General features: G+C 37.6%; 1 protein-coding gene across 2 annotated transcripts in view; it reads left to right on the top strand.

Moving 5' to 3' along the window:
* Positions 1-524, top strand: part of LOC149534886 (FtsJ-like methyltransferase family protein) — a 56,612-nt gene extending 56,088 nt beyond the window's left edge. For both annotated transcript variants that reach the window (XM_089802936.1, XM_089802935.1), the window contains exon 6: positions 31-524. In XM_089802936.1, coding sequence (XP_089659062.1) covers positions 31-140 — 110 coding nt within the window. In that variant the 3' untranslated portion in view covers positions 141-524. The remainder of the gene's footprint in view (positions 1-30) is intronic.
* The last annotated feature ends 12,618 nt before the right edge of the window (positions 525-13,142 follow it).

Below are 13,142 nucleotides of genomic sequence, written 5' to 3'. Positions count from 1 at the left end.
TTTAATATGCTAAATTGTGCGTTTGTGCAGGATTTCCCAAATTTTGTAGGGAGCATTTCAAAAAGATATCCTGGTTGAGGCCAAAAGCAACTCGTTCTTCTTCCACAGAGATATACTTGATCTGTAAAGATTTAAAGTGATCATTTCGTCAAAAGGGTTTTGAGGGTTTGACAAATGCGTAGTTGGTAAAACCTCTCCATTTAGGTTTGGCAATTCAACAAGTGCAGGGAAGGGATAAATTTAGTTTTGATTGTGCCTTTCTTTTAAATGTGCTTTTACATTGTAAAACAATCAAACTTAAATTATGGCTTGAGACCTTTGTTTGGTTTAGTTACTTAGTATGTAAGTTATCCTGGTATCACTTTCAAAACAAATACCTACTTTTTATAATATAACCCAGCTGGGAGGGGAGATGTCTATTCAACCAACTCACGGGTGGAATGTACTATATATACTTGAAACTTTCTATCTGTTATGATTTTGTTTTTTTCAAATAAGATATATTATTTTTCACTCATTGTAAATCTTGGCAACATTTAAGCAATACTCATATATTGTTTGTGTTCCTCCTCGGCACTGTGTTGGATGTTGGGATTTTGTATATAGCTTTCCACATCCATATCAGTTATATCAATTTATATTGAGTTTATATCTATTTTGATAGAATGGTTTAATGCAATTACATATAAACAAATGGCATAGTTTTCAAGCTCACTTCCCTGGCTTTCATCTATTTTCATTTACACCTTCTGATGTAATTTATCTTGTCCCATCCATATTTGTATGCTGACACAAGACATTTTGTCATTTATAGAACATATAATTTCCTGTTTTTTGAATATCTGGCCTTGACAAGATCTTACCAACCTAATATAATTGGCTATTCTTGCAGTTGTGTGATTGATCCTGGATTTGTAGATTTAACTATAGAAATTTGGAGTCATTCAAATATAGTCAACTCACCATTTCACTAGTTATTGTGAGCCAAGTATCACCATTTTTTTTTTCACAATTTATTGTTACGCTCTTGTATTTCTAGGCATTCAAACACCCTTCAATTCATAGAAAGTATTGAATATCATTTACTTTTAAGTAGCCTGCTAGGAACACTTTAATTGGAGCCACCTAAAAATGAATTCGAATTTGGAGTAGACTTTGAGGTGGACTGCATAATAGTTGTGCATTTGGTAGGACTAGGAGTAATCCACACATTACAAGATGGTTCCACAAATGTAGAAATAAGTTATATGCAATGGTTTTGATTTGTGCTTAAATCCAACTCAAGTTTTCGATAGATTAAGAGAATATTTTTCTAGTGTCATTTTAGTGTGTGGACCTTCTCTACATTCATTTTCTTGGATGTATTTAATTATTACCCAGTTTCAACGCAGGGTAGCATGCAGGTTACAATGGACGAGAGGGTATTGTGACATCTGGGCACCAGTCTCGACCAAACATCCATGAGTTTCAACTAGACAGCCTCGGGCCTCAACCAGACAAATGCCAGATTACTAAACTGCAAATACAGAATATTTGTTTTTTATACGGTGGGCCAGGTTCTTCTCTATCCTTCGCCATTTCCTATTGTTTTGTGTCTCTGTGGTTTTCATTCTTGTCTGAGCGACAAAACCTCAAATCTTTCATATATCTTCATTCACAATCAAAAGCATGGAAAACAAAAAAGCACCTTTCATTACTTCAGACGAAACCATGGAAAACTGCAAAACACATTTTAATAGCCCAGACAAAGCGCAGTTAGCAGATTTGAGTGAGATTGGGGAACAAGAACTATCATACCCTATTAATTCTGCCAACAACATGAGAGTAGGGAAAATTTGTCAGGATGATGTGACAGGTGCAATGAAGCAAACATCAATTGTTGAAGTGAAGAATGGGATAGAGTCGAGCAGTATCATAATGAGTGGGGTTCAAACATTCGATGGTTCTCAAAGAAATATATCAGACAGAGGCCTATGTTTGGAATGTTAACTGAAAATGGTTTTATGATCCCTTTCAACTTTTCTGGGATGCCCTCGGCAGTAGCTCAGACTGTAGTTTGGAAACCGAGTTTCAACTTCCAAACTGGGGATACAAGTATGCAGTGGCCTGGCAAGCAAGACCAAATATGGGACAATAAATTGATCTCAAACAAGAAATGTGTATGTGTCAACGCAAAACAATACAAACGAATCCTAAGTCATAGGAAGATTTGTCAAGCTAAGTATGTAAGGTGGGTGAAACAAACAGTGATACATCCAAGGACTATGTTGAAAGTTTTAGAAATGGTTGAGCAAGACAAGCAGAAGCAAAGTAAGGGAGAGGAAACTAAAAATACCGAGTCCCTCTCAATGGATATTCGGGTGAAACCTCATGCAACAAACACATTTGAAACGAGAAAAGATTAACACTAGCACATAAAATCTGGCTTCTACACCCAACATGGTGTCCGGATCTGTTTGTTAATGAGTTGATGTTCATGAAAGAGGATACATGCTTTAGAAACAAGAAGTCAGGCAGAGGATAATAGATAAAGGCAGTCATCGAGGACAATATGAAGTTAACATGTGAAACAAATCACGTAGAAAACAGGTTCAAAATCTGCAGTTCAATATGGAAAAGGGGAATATGAATTAATTCTATTAAGATGAGAATTAGAGGGAATAAAATAAGGAGGAGGATGCAAAGTAATAGAGGGTGACAGTGATGACCTGCAAATTAAAGAAAAACAATCTACAATGGCAAACATGGAGTTTGAAGAAAACCAGCTTAGGGAATGGATAGAAGAGGTCAAATCATGGACCCAACTAGAGAAAGGACTGTCAAACACACCAATTGACCTCATTGAAAAGCAAGTAAATAGGCAGATTCGAGAGAAGAAAGATAGAAGCGATAAAGCATTAAATATCATCATTAAAGGGCTAAAAGACTATGGTGAAAAGGAGAACACAAAAGATTTGATAAGGGATTTCCTTATGGACCATTTAGGGTGGCATAGAATAATCCAACAAACACAAAGAATTGGGAAATGGACAAAAGATAGCAGGAATAGACATGTAAGGGTGTTTTTCAAGAGCACAGAAGATAAGAATATGATACTAAGGAATAAGGCCCTCCTCAAAGGCACACACATATGTTGATGAAGATCTTACCATTTTTCAACAAGAAGAAAAAAGTAAAGAATGGGAAAAGGTAAAGGCAGCAAGGGAGGATGGAAAGTGGGCATGGTTGAAAAATGGTAAAGTCCAAATCGAGGAAACAATAGAACATAAGAAATATATAGGAACTTGCCCCACCATCGCTCCCCCCCGTCCTCCCCCCCCCAATGAATACCTAGATATAATTAGTTGGAATTGAATAGGCTTTCCATGGAGAAGAGGACATGGTTTATGTTGGGATAAGGTGACTCATCCTTACCATGATTTATTGCTTTATTTGTGCTTTCTTGGAAAGTTCATTTAGCTAGATTCTTCCAGAAAAAAAAAATTGGAGTAGAAAAACAAAAAGCTTCTGTTTTTATGCAAGGGTTGTGCATAAGGAAGTTCCTAAAATAATTTGTAGATGCGTTAGAAATTGTTTCCTCTTGTATGAAAACTCTATAAGTACAAAGCATTGTTATAAAGAATTAAGAGAGAGATGAGAAGTTATTTGCATAGGGTTATGCTGTCGGATTTTCTCTCAAATGGAGCAAGATGTAAATCTCCATGTGAAGGCTGAAAATGTATTGTAACTTGTTGTTGAATAATACATTTGCTTAATGGTTTGGAAGGTGAGGTTCTTACTTGGAAAGGTTTTCCCCACGTATATTTGTGTTCTCTATTTTGTCTCATTCTTCTAGTTTTATGATTGTAGAATAATAATCTATATGTTGTAATGTTGCTGAAATTTAATTTGATCAGTAAACTGCAATCACTTTCCTTTAAGGTTTTAATTGTGGGAAATCAACTGTCTGTTTCTGCTTTATGGCATAGTAGTATGCACTTGTATTTGTTTATTAGAAGTTGTTCAAGGAACTATTGGATACCAGATGTGCATATTGATATAAGATGTCTTTCTGGGGTGCTCTCATTTCCCTTCAATTAGTATCAGAGCTCAATTTTGTGAATTGCATGTTGCTTGCATGTGAGGATTCATAATGTCTCTGGTTCTGGGTATTTCTTCTATTAAGATTTCTTAGCTTGCAGAGCTTGAAGAAGTTTGTTTTGAAAAAATTGACTGATAATTAATCCTTTGACGAGTGGAAGTCTTGCAATTGGTTTTTTATTGTTTGTTTAAGGAGACAACAAACATTTCTTGAAGGATGGTGAATACAGAGAAAATAGAGTTGGTCATGTTGAAATGACATTGATTTGGAGCTCTTGGTTGACAATAGAATAATTCTTGATGCATGGGTATTTGAAGGTGTCTCTTTTGTTACCTAGAATGCATAGAAGTTATGGAGTTGATCATTGGATAATCTGGAAGCTTTTGGATAGCCTATCTCTCTCAGATGCAGGTACTAGTAGTGATTGTGGAATTGGTCTACAAGTGGGCTTGGAGTTCTAGTATTATGTTTTCTTGTTGGATGCTTATACATGCATGGCTTGGATTCTTGTTCGTTAGATTTGGTGTTTATAGATTTTCCTAAAAACATCTATGGCGATGTTCATCTATGATAATCCATTATTTTGGGTTTAGTTGTTTGGTATTTTTTTCAAACTTTGCGTCTTCCAGATGAGAAATGGGTGTGGATGTGCATGGGTGTTCTTAAACACAATATTTTTGCAGGTTTTGCATGCTGAAATAAAAACTTGTTTTTTTGTAGATCTACTGAAGAGCTATTTTCTTGACTCTTGTTCCTTTAGAGTGCTACTAGATGAGATAATTGTAGTTCTACATGCATGCATTCTTTGTGCATGGTGAGAGGTGTTTTTCTTTCTCTACATGGAGATGTTGGTACGTGATCAATCACTTAACATTTTTGTGGTGATGCTTTGTTGGACTCCTGGAGTATGGGGCTCGATGTGGACATGATTGGCAAATCGGATTTATGCTTGATTTGGTGTTTGAGTCATGTTGTCTACATGATTATTCTCTTTGATCTCATTTGTACATGTCACTAATGTGATAGTGGGTTTACATGTTGCAATGATTGGATCTACAAGTTATGCAGTCAGGTGGGTAGGCCACTCATTTAATTGCAGTGGGATATCTTGGATGTGGACTATCTATATCTACTAGATTTGATTCAGTGTTGGTGCAAACTTGTTAGCTGGCCTTGTTTGTGGTCACTTGTGCATTTGTGTGGTTGCTTTGGGATGAGATGATGGATTATATTTGAGTACTTGGATAGTCAGTTATGGAGTCTTATAACATGGTGAATTTCCTTAGTGTGGAGATCTTGGTTTCACTCAATGTGAATGTGTGGGCTTGGATGATTTTCAGATTTGGAGGATGGTGTGTCATATGCTTAGATAGCTTGGTATCACGTTTCAGTGGGAGCTTTAGCAATGGCTGCATTTTTTCAATCATATGGTGATGGATGATCTTCTTTAGTGTTGCAAATGTTGGGAGGATGCCTTAGATCCTATTGTTGCAGAAGGGTCTTTCACATTTGTTGGTTCACTAGTTGAAGATGGTATCTTCATGTGATTAGAGATGTTGACATCTTTAGGATTCAAGGGGTCCTTGGTAGAGATGTTGTTTATGCTTTTATTTGATATGTTATCATGATGTCTTTTATGTCATGGTTTTATCTTTATTACCAGTTTAGAGTTGTGACATCATACAATTATTTGATATGATCACATGTAGCATGCTATCTCTTTGGAGGAGATGGTTTAGATGATGATGTCATGTTTATGTTCTTGATTATATGGTTAGAGCTTTGACATTGATCTTGGTTTAGTTTCTTGGTATTGAGTACTTTGATCATTTGCTTGATACTTCATGACAGTGCAATGTTGCAGTGGAGTTTTGCATGGAGTGATTGATTATAGGTGCTTGTGGATACTCGGAGACTTAGGTGAGGCAAGAGTTCTCTTGAGATGAGAGACATGTTGTTGAGATGTATAGTCTTGATGAGATTTCAATAGAAAATTTGAGGAGCTTGTTGGTTACCAAAACCGCAGATTGGAAATCCAAGAGCATGCCACTTCTCTGATAGGACTTCTCAATCAGTTTTGGCCAACGAATGAGAATATTTCTTGATTCTCCTGCACTTTAGGCTCCGCTACACCTAGGTTAGTAAACCTTCTCTTCGAACCTGATTACTTGGTTCAGAGCTTTTCTAAAGTGAATTTAAACTTCTAAATTTCTCTAGCTGGCATGGTCCTCGAACTCCATTAAAATGAAAACTAAATGCTGAATAATAGTTGAATGTTATGTTAAAGGTTTTAAAAATGGATTTGATATTTGTAGAAGGAATATATAGATTTTCTGACTTCAATAATAGAAAGACTAGTGCCTCTGCTCATCCAAGCAATAGAGTCAGCTTTAGTGAATTATCACATACAACTTTATAATGTTTTACACACTTTACTGCCAATAATTAATAATCAAGATGTGACAGATCAAATATAAATGCAATCTTAAATTAGTCCAGATTGAACTTTAACTCCTCTGGTAGGGAGACAAACTAGACACAAATACATAAACAATTTGATATTTCACAATATCTGTAATGATCGAATTTAAAATGCTAAATGACCATGACCACTTATTCGACATTTAAATTGTATATAGAATTTCAAAAAATAATTACGAAGGACAATTCATCTGCAGTTTACATCTCCACGCCTTTAATAATAAACAAAGAACATTGTATTTTATTATAAAAATAAAATAATAGAATTTATATTATAAAGTCATAATGTTGCTCCTTATCCCTCCGTACAAATATATATAAAATACTTCTTGTCAAATGTGAATGTTTTCGAATATGTTCTTTATGAATTCTTCTTGCCATTTTTATACCTTAATATTTAAAACAACACGACTTCATCTCTTTTATAATATTAAAAATCACCTCCCTTAATCGCACCACTTCGAATATTTAACAAAATACTTTTAAATTTTTCAAATGCTTTGTAGTATTTTATTGGGCTCTTAAGAAGATTAATCGATTGTTTTTGTATAGTTTAATAGTCTTAACTCTTAAACTCCCAATGCACAAAATTGTATTGCCGTGAAATTTTGGCCAAGACTATAGTCCGAGAAAATAAATTTTTTTTTAGGTGAGGTATTTCCTTGGTTTATCTAGCCTTTAGTTGGAGTATTCTCATTATTGATGAAATGACTTGAAACAAGACTACTCTGTAAATGCCAAAATATCGATCTTGGAACTCTTCCACAAACACACTCGATATGCCTCCAAGTTGGACTTCTGTTCTTTCATGCTATTGATGTATATGGTTCCTCATCACTAACTTCCTAGCCTCTTGTAACTTTGTTTTTGGAATTCCTAGGCTCAATATTCTTCCAATCGTTATCCTTCAACCATGTGACGTGTATTCAAGTGAGTCCTTTGTATTGTTAGAAACAAGTCAATCCGGTCCTTGCATCTATCATTTCATCTGTTGTTTCCATTTTGAGCCTACAACATTCCTTTCGTAGCCTAGGTTTCATTGAGGATGCTTCCAAGTTCGGGTATTGTGTTCCTCCCTGATAGATCAACTTTATGAATGTGCAGCCTTTCTGTGTGTGTTGTTCACAAGTATCAAGTATGCTATCAATCTAAAGTTTTATCTCTCTCAATAATAATGCCAAGTTTGTTTGGAAGCAACACACCATTGGCACTTGGTATTAATTTGGTGAACTTATCCATCAAGTAGGATAACTTCAGGATTTTTGAATGAGTTGCACAACCTACTAGGAGAACTCTTCTGATATATATGATATTAAGCATTAAGCAACTCTGTATAGTGCTGATGCAGTGGCTAGTTTAATATTAATTCCATTATACCAATCAACCAATCCTCTTCGAAAATCTCAATCATAGACATCTCCAATTCAAGGCCAGATGCTTTCGATTAGCAACAACATGGTCTTTAAAAATTCTTACAATTCTAGAATGTGGCCAAGTTGCATTGGAAAAAGAAAAGTCTTTTATCTTTATCCATATTATGTACTCTCCTTTGCAGAGTTTAGAGAATTGGCATGTTCTCATGGGGTTTTTGTTTGTCAGGCTGACCATTAAAGGATATGTATGTCATAAAATCTACAAGGTCCATAACGATATTAGCATAAGCTTTCTATTTTTAATAAATGTATAATGGTCATAATGAACTACGAGATGAAAATATAGGAAAAGTTAGATAAAGGCAAATGCCATGTTAAAAGATATGGTGACTTCTTTAGAAATTGTTTATGGAAGACGACAATGTATGTGACTTTTAAGGCTTATGAAGTTGTAACTTACAGATAAAGACAAATTTATATCATAAGGTCATAAACATGCAAAATATAGCACTAGTTTTTAGCATAACAAAATAGAGAGAGTGCTTAAATGTGAGTCCTAATTTTGCAAAAAATCGGGCACCATCAGAGCCTACACCTTTGTTGGACATGAGTTCAATAGAGACCTATGAGGAGATTGTTCTTGGACAAGTCATAGGGTGACTTGCATATCTTGGAGGAGCATTCTCATTCTTTGCTCTTGGTCTACTCGATAGTTTATCACTTGAGAGGTATTCAATCCCAATGTTACTTTCAGGTGCTTTATCTCTTCTTTCATATTCATAGATCTTGAGCTGCACTTAGATGGTTCTGGAGGATTCATTGTGAGAGATGGATAACATGTTTATCTCCTTTAGGCGTATTTTCATTTATGATGAAAATAGGAGATGGTAGTGGGCTGATTTCCTGAAATGGGAAATGGAGTCTTTTGATCTTCTATGAGAGGCTTACATCCATGTAGATTCATGATATCATGTTATGTTTGATCTCTCGAGGTTGAACAGTTTTGGATGTTGTTGTGGCTTTTCTCTTGGGGTTGTGAAGGAGATCATACTTGACACAGTTAACTTTTAGAAGTGTTTGTAGAAGGACATGCTACATGCTTATGATTTGCACTTTCTTTCTTTGGTCTTGATTATCTTCTTGGATGTTTTGGTTCACATAACATTGTTTTTGAGATCTGTTGGAGTTATGGTGGTCACTCTTTTGTGGTCATTTGTTTTTGATTAAGGAAAACAAGTTTTGAAGGGTGCCTAAAACCTTGTACAAAGCTTAGGATTTTCAATAAGCACATAACCAAAGATGGAGCTGATTACCCTCTAGGAATGGAGGTAACCATGGTGATAAAACCTATCATCAACAAAAAGGAGCCAAAGAAACCAACAATGGGCTCCAACACCTAAACCCAGGCACAACAAGGGAACTCATGATTTGCCCTTTGATTTAGAGACTCCCTTGCCTGACTTGAGAAACATATCTAGTGGGGGAAGAGAAGGCTTAGTTTTCTTTCTTTTTATTGCAATCCATCCCTCCTCCACTCTTGTTGCCTCACCAAGCCAATCCCCAAAAGAAGTAGAGAAGAGGCCAGGGGAAGTAGAAGCACCCAAAAGTTCAAACTCCCTGGGAGGAGCCAAAGAAGACAGGCCCTCACCAGGACCAGAAGAAGCAACCAAATTTGGGACAGGAGAGGGGACAGGGTCCAGACCCGAAGGCCAGACATCCACAGCATCCAAAGTCCCTGAAGAAGCGATAGTCGGAGGAGAACCAACCATAGGGGAAGAGCCATCCTCAAGGACAAACTCAAGGGAAGAGCCGTCCTTAGGATCGGACTTATGCACTGTATAGTGCTCAGAGGAGGCCCCATGCCACCAAGAAGGAGGATGCCTCAGCTTATTCTTCACAGAAAAGCAATGAGCAGCCAAGTGATCAGTCATATGACACTTCCTGCAGCGGAAAGGGATACCTTCATAATCCAAAATTTGAGTTCAGGAGCCTCGCAAAGAGGTCAAGCAGATATGCTCAGGGAGGCCCTTTAAGACATAGAACTCAACAAGAATACGAGTGCATGTCGGATGGAGAATATCAGAAGTAGCCGAGTCCACAAACAAAAAATTTCCAATAGCATTCCCCATAGATTCCAAAACAGAGTCAAGCCAGAGATGCATAGGAAGATTCAGAAGCCTAACCCAAATAGGAACCTTGTTGAAGGACTCCGTCGGCGAGTCAAAGTTCATATGCCACGGTTTGGCCATGAGAGGGAAACAACCTTGCCATGAAAAAGAACCAGATAGAATAGACTTCCTGTCCTCAACAGATGCAAACTTGACAATGAAGAAACCTTTAGCAATTGGGAAGATCTGAATGCCATTATCCAAGAATGGATCCCAATGCTTGAAGATCCATGCGTGAAGATCAGAAAGAGAGGGCCAAAAACCTCGGAATCAGAAAATAGCAGCTAGGGCAGAGAACTTTGCTATAGTAAAAAATTCATTATCAATGTTTTGGTCTAAAACAACCCTAGCAGGGCTAGAGACACTCACTAGAGAGGCCTCTCAAGAGCGAGAAGGTCCAAAAGAGAGACTCGCAGGAGGAGCAACGTTGTGCAATCTGACCTCGAAAGTGGCCACATCAGCGAAAGAGGACTACCGTTGTGGACTAGTAGAAATACCCGTAGTGGGTGAGGCTGAAGCAACACAAACATGACCGCCAACAAGAGAACCCTTCCCTCCAACGACGATGTTCGCCGTAGTAGACCTAGGTAGCGGAGGGAAGTCAATGTCGGCGAAACCAGATGCAGCGGGAGCTAGGGAAGGATCCGCAGATGTGTGTGCAGGGAATTTTGAACTTCCAGAGGAGCGAGAAGCCATCGAGCCATTTTTATAAACATCAACGAAAGAGGACCAGCTTCGCGGACCAGTAGAAATACTCGTAGTGGGTGAGGCCGAGGCAACAAAAACACGACTGCCAACAGGGGAAGCCTTCCCTCCAATAGTGACGTTCGCCGCAGCAGACCTAAGCAGCGGAGGGAAGTCGACGTCGGCGAAACTAGATGTAATAGGAGCTAGGGAAGGATCCACAGATGCGCGCGCAGGGAATTTCGAGGGCTAGAGACAAGTAGTATAGCAGGGCTAGAGACACTCAACGGAGAGGCCTCTCGGGAGCGAGATGCCCGAAAGAGGGACCCCTAGGAGGAGCTGTGTTGTGCAATCCGGCCTCAAAAGCAGCCACATCAGCGAAAGAGGACCAGCCTCACAGGCCAGCAGAAATACCTTTAGTGGGTGAGGCCGAAGCAACAAAAACATGATCACCAATAGGAGAACCCTTCCCTCCAACGAAAACGTTCACTGTAACAGACCTAGGCAGTGGAGGGAAGTCGACATCGGTGAAACCAGATGCAGTAGAAGCCAGGGAAGGATCCGCAGATGTGCTTAGGGAATTTTGAACTTCCAAAGGAGCGGGAAGCCATCGAGCCATTTTTATAAACATCAGTGAAAGAGGACCAACCTCGCGGACTTTGACATTACCCATGTAGTGGGAGTTCTTGTATGTGTTTGGTCTTCATCAACTGGTTTGCACATAGAGCTTGAGGTTGCAATTTATGGGTTGGTTATGTTGTTGGCATGAGTTTTTTGGTGTTGGATACCTTTGAGTTATGGGTGATTTCTCGCAGGGAATTTTGTTTTCGTGGTCATTTGTTATCACTTGTACTTCATTGTTTTTTGTGATGACAAGGTGGTTCATTTATCTCTTTTCTTTGTTGGATGTAGGGAACACGAGAGTTGTGGAGACTAGATGAGAGAGATGTTTCTTGCAATGTTTTTACTATAGGATTTGCATGTCTTTGTGGATGATCCTTGGTACTACATGGTTGCTTTATCTTTGCATTGTTATCAGTAGACTCAGTATGCTTTTGATTTTTCAGATTCGACATTACCCATGTAGTGGGAGTTCTTGTATGTGTTTGGTCTTCATCAATTGGTTTGCACATAGAGCTTGAGGTTGTAGTTTATGGGTTGGTTATGTTGCTGGCATGAGTTTTCTTGTGTTGGATACCTTTGAGGTATGGGTGATTGGATGGGTTAGCATTTACTGTGGATGTTATTTCAATCTCATGGGATTATTGGTTGGATTGGACCAATAAGTTTGGTTGTTGTTCTGGCTGATGTTTTATCTTGTTTTACTTCACAATTTTGTTGGGCTAAGAAGTTGATTTTTTTTTAATACTTATGTGTAGCTCATGAGCGCAGTGGAGTGGTGGCAATAGTGTGTAGCCTTTGTTATCACATGTATCTCATGCTTGTGTTATTTGGACAGGTGTCTACTTGGAGCACGAGAGCATATGCTATGATTTATGTTGTTTCATGGATGGCAGTAATGATATAGTTTCATTAGTTTCAATCTTGTGAAATTTGATTTCCTCTAGGATCACAATCAATAGAAATAGGGAACAAAGTAATTAGAAAGATTTTTGAGTCCAATATTAAGAATTTTTCAACCTTACAATGACTTATTGATTTATTCGTGCTTTCTTGGAAAGTTGCTAAATGAAGTTGGATTCTTCCACTATAAAAGTCTTGGAGTTGAAAACAAATTTTTAAAATTTTTTTTTGGCGATTTATTCTCTTATGCTTTGTTTTTATGCAAGAGTTGTGCATAAGGAAGTTTCTAAAATAATTTGTAGATGTGTTGAATGTAGATGCTTTAGAAACTGTTTCCTCTTGTATGAAAACTCTGTAAGTACAAAACATTGTTGTAGAGAATTAAGAGAGATGAGAAGTCATTTGCACAAGGTTATGCTGTTGGATTTTTCTCTAGAATGAAGCAAGATGTAAATCTCCATTTGAAGGTTGAAAATGTATTATAACTTGTTAAATAATACATTAGCTGGATGGTTTGGAGGGTGGGGTTTTTACCTGGAAAGGTTTTCTCCACATATATCTGTGTTCTCTATTCTGTCTCATTCTTCTAGCTTTATGATTGTAGAATAATAATCTGTATGTCGTAATGTTGCTGAAATTTATTTTGATCGGTAAAATGCAACCACTTTCCTTTAAGGTTTAATTGTGGGAAATCAACTGTCTGTTTTTGCTTTATGGCATAGTAGTATGCACTTGTATTTGCTTATTAGAAGCTATTCAAGGAACTATTGGATACAGGATGTGCATACTGATCTCCGATGAATCTTTGAGGTGCTCTCATTTCCCTTTAGT

Source organism: Cupressus sempervirens, chromosome 10, assembly GCF_028749045.1.
Source record: "Cupressus sempervirens isolate cs-2001-9-10 chromosome 10, ASM2874904v1, whole genome shotgun sequence".
Taxonomy (NCBI): Eukaryota; Viridiplantae; Streptophyta; class Pinopsida; order Cupressales; family Cupressaceae; genus Cupressus; species Cupressus sempervirens.
Note: the sequence above shows the minus strand (reverse complement) of the source record. Positions and strands in the feature narration are given on the sequence as shown.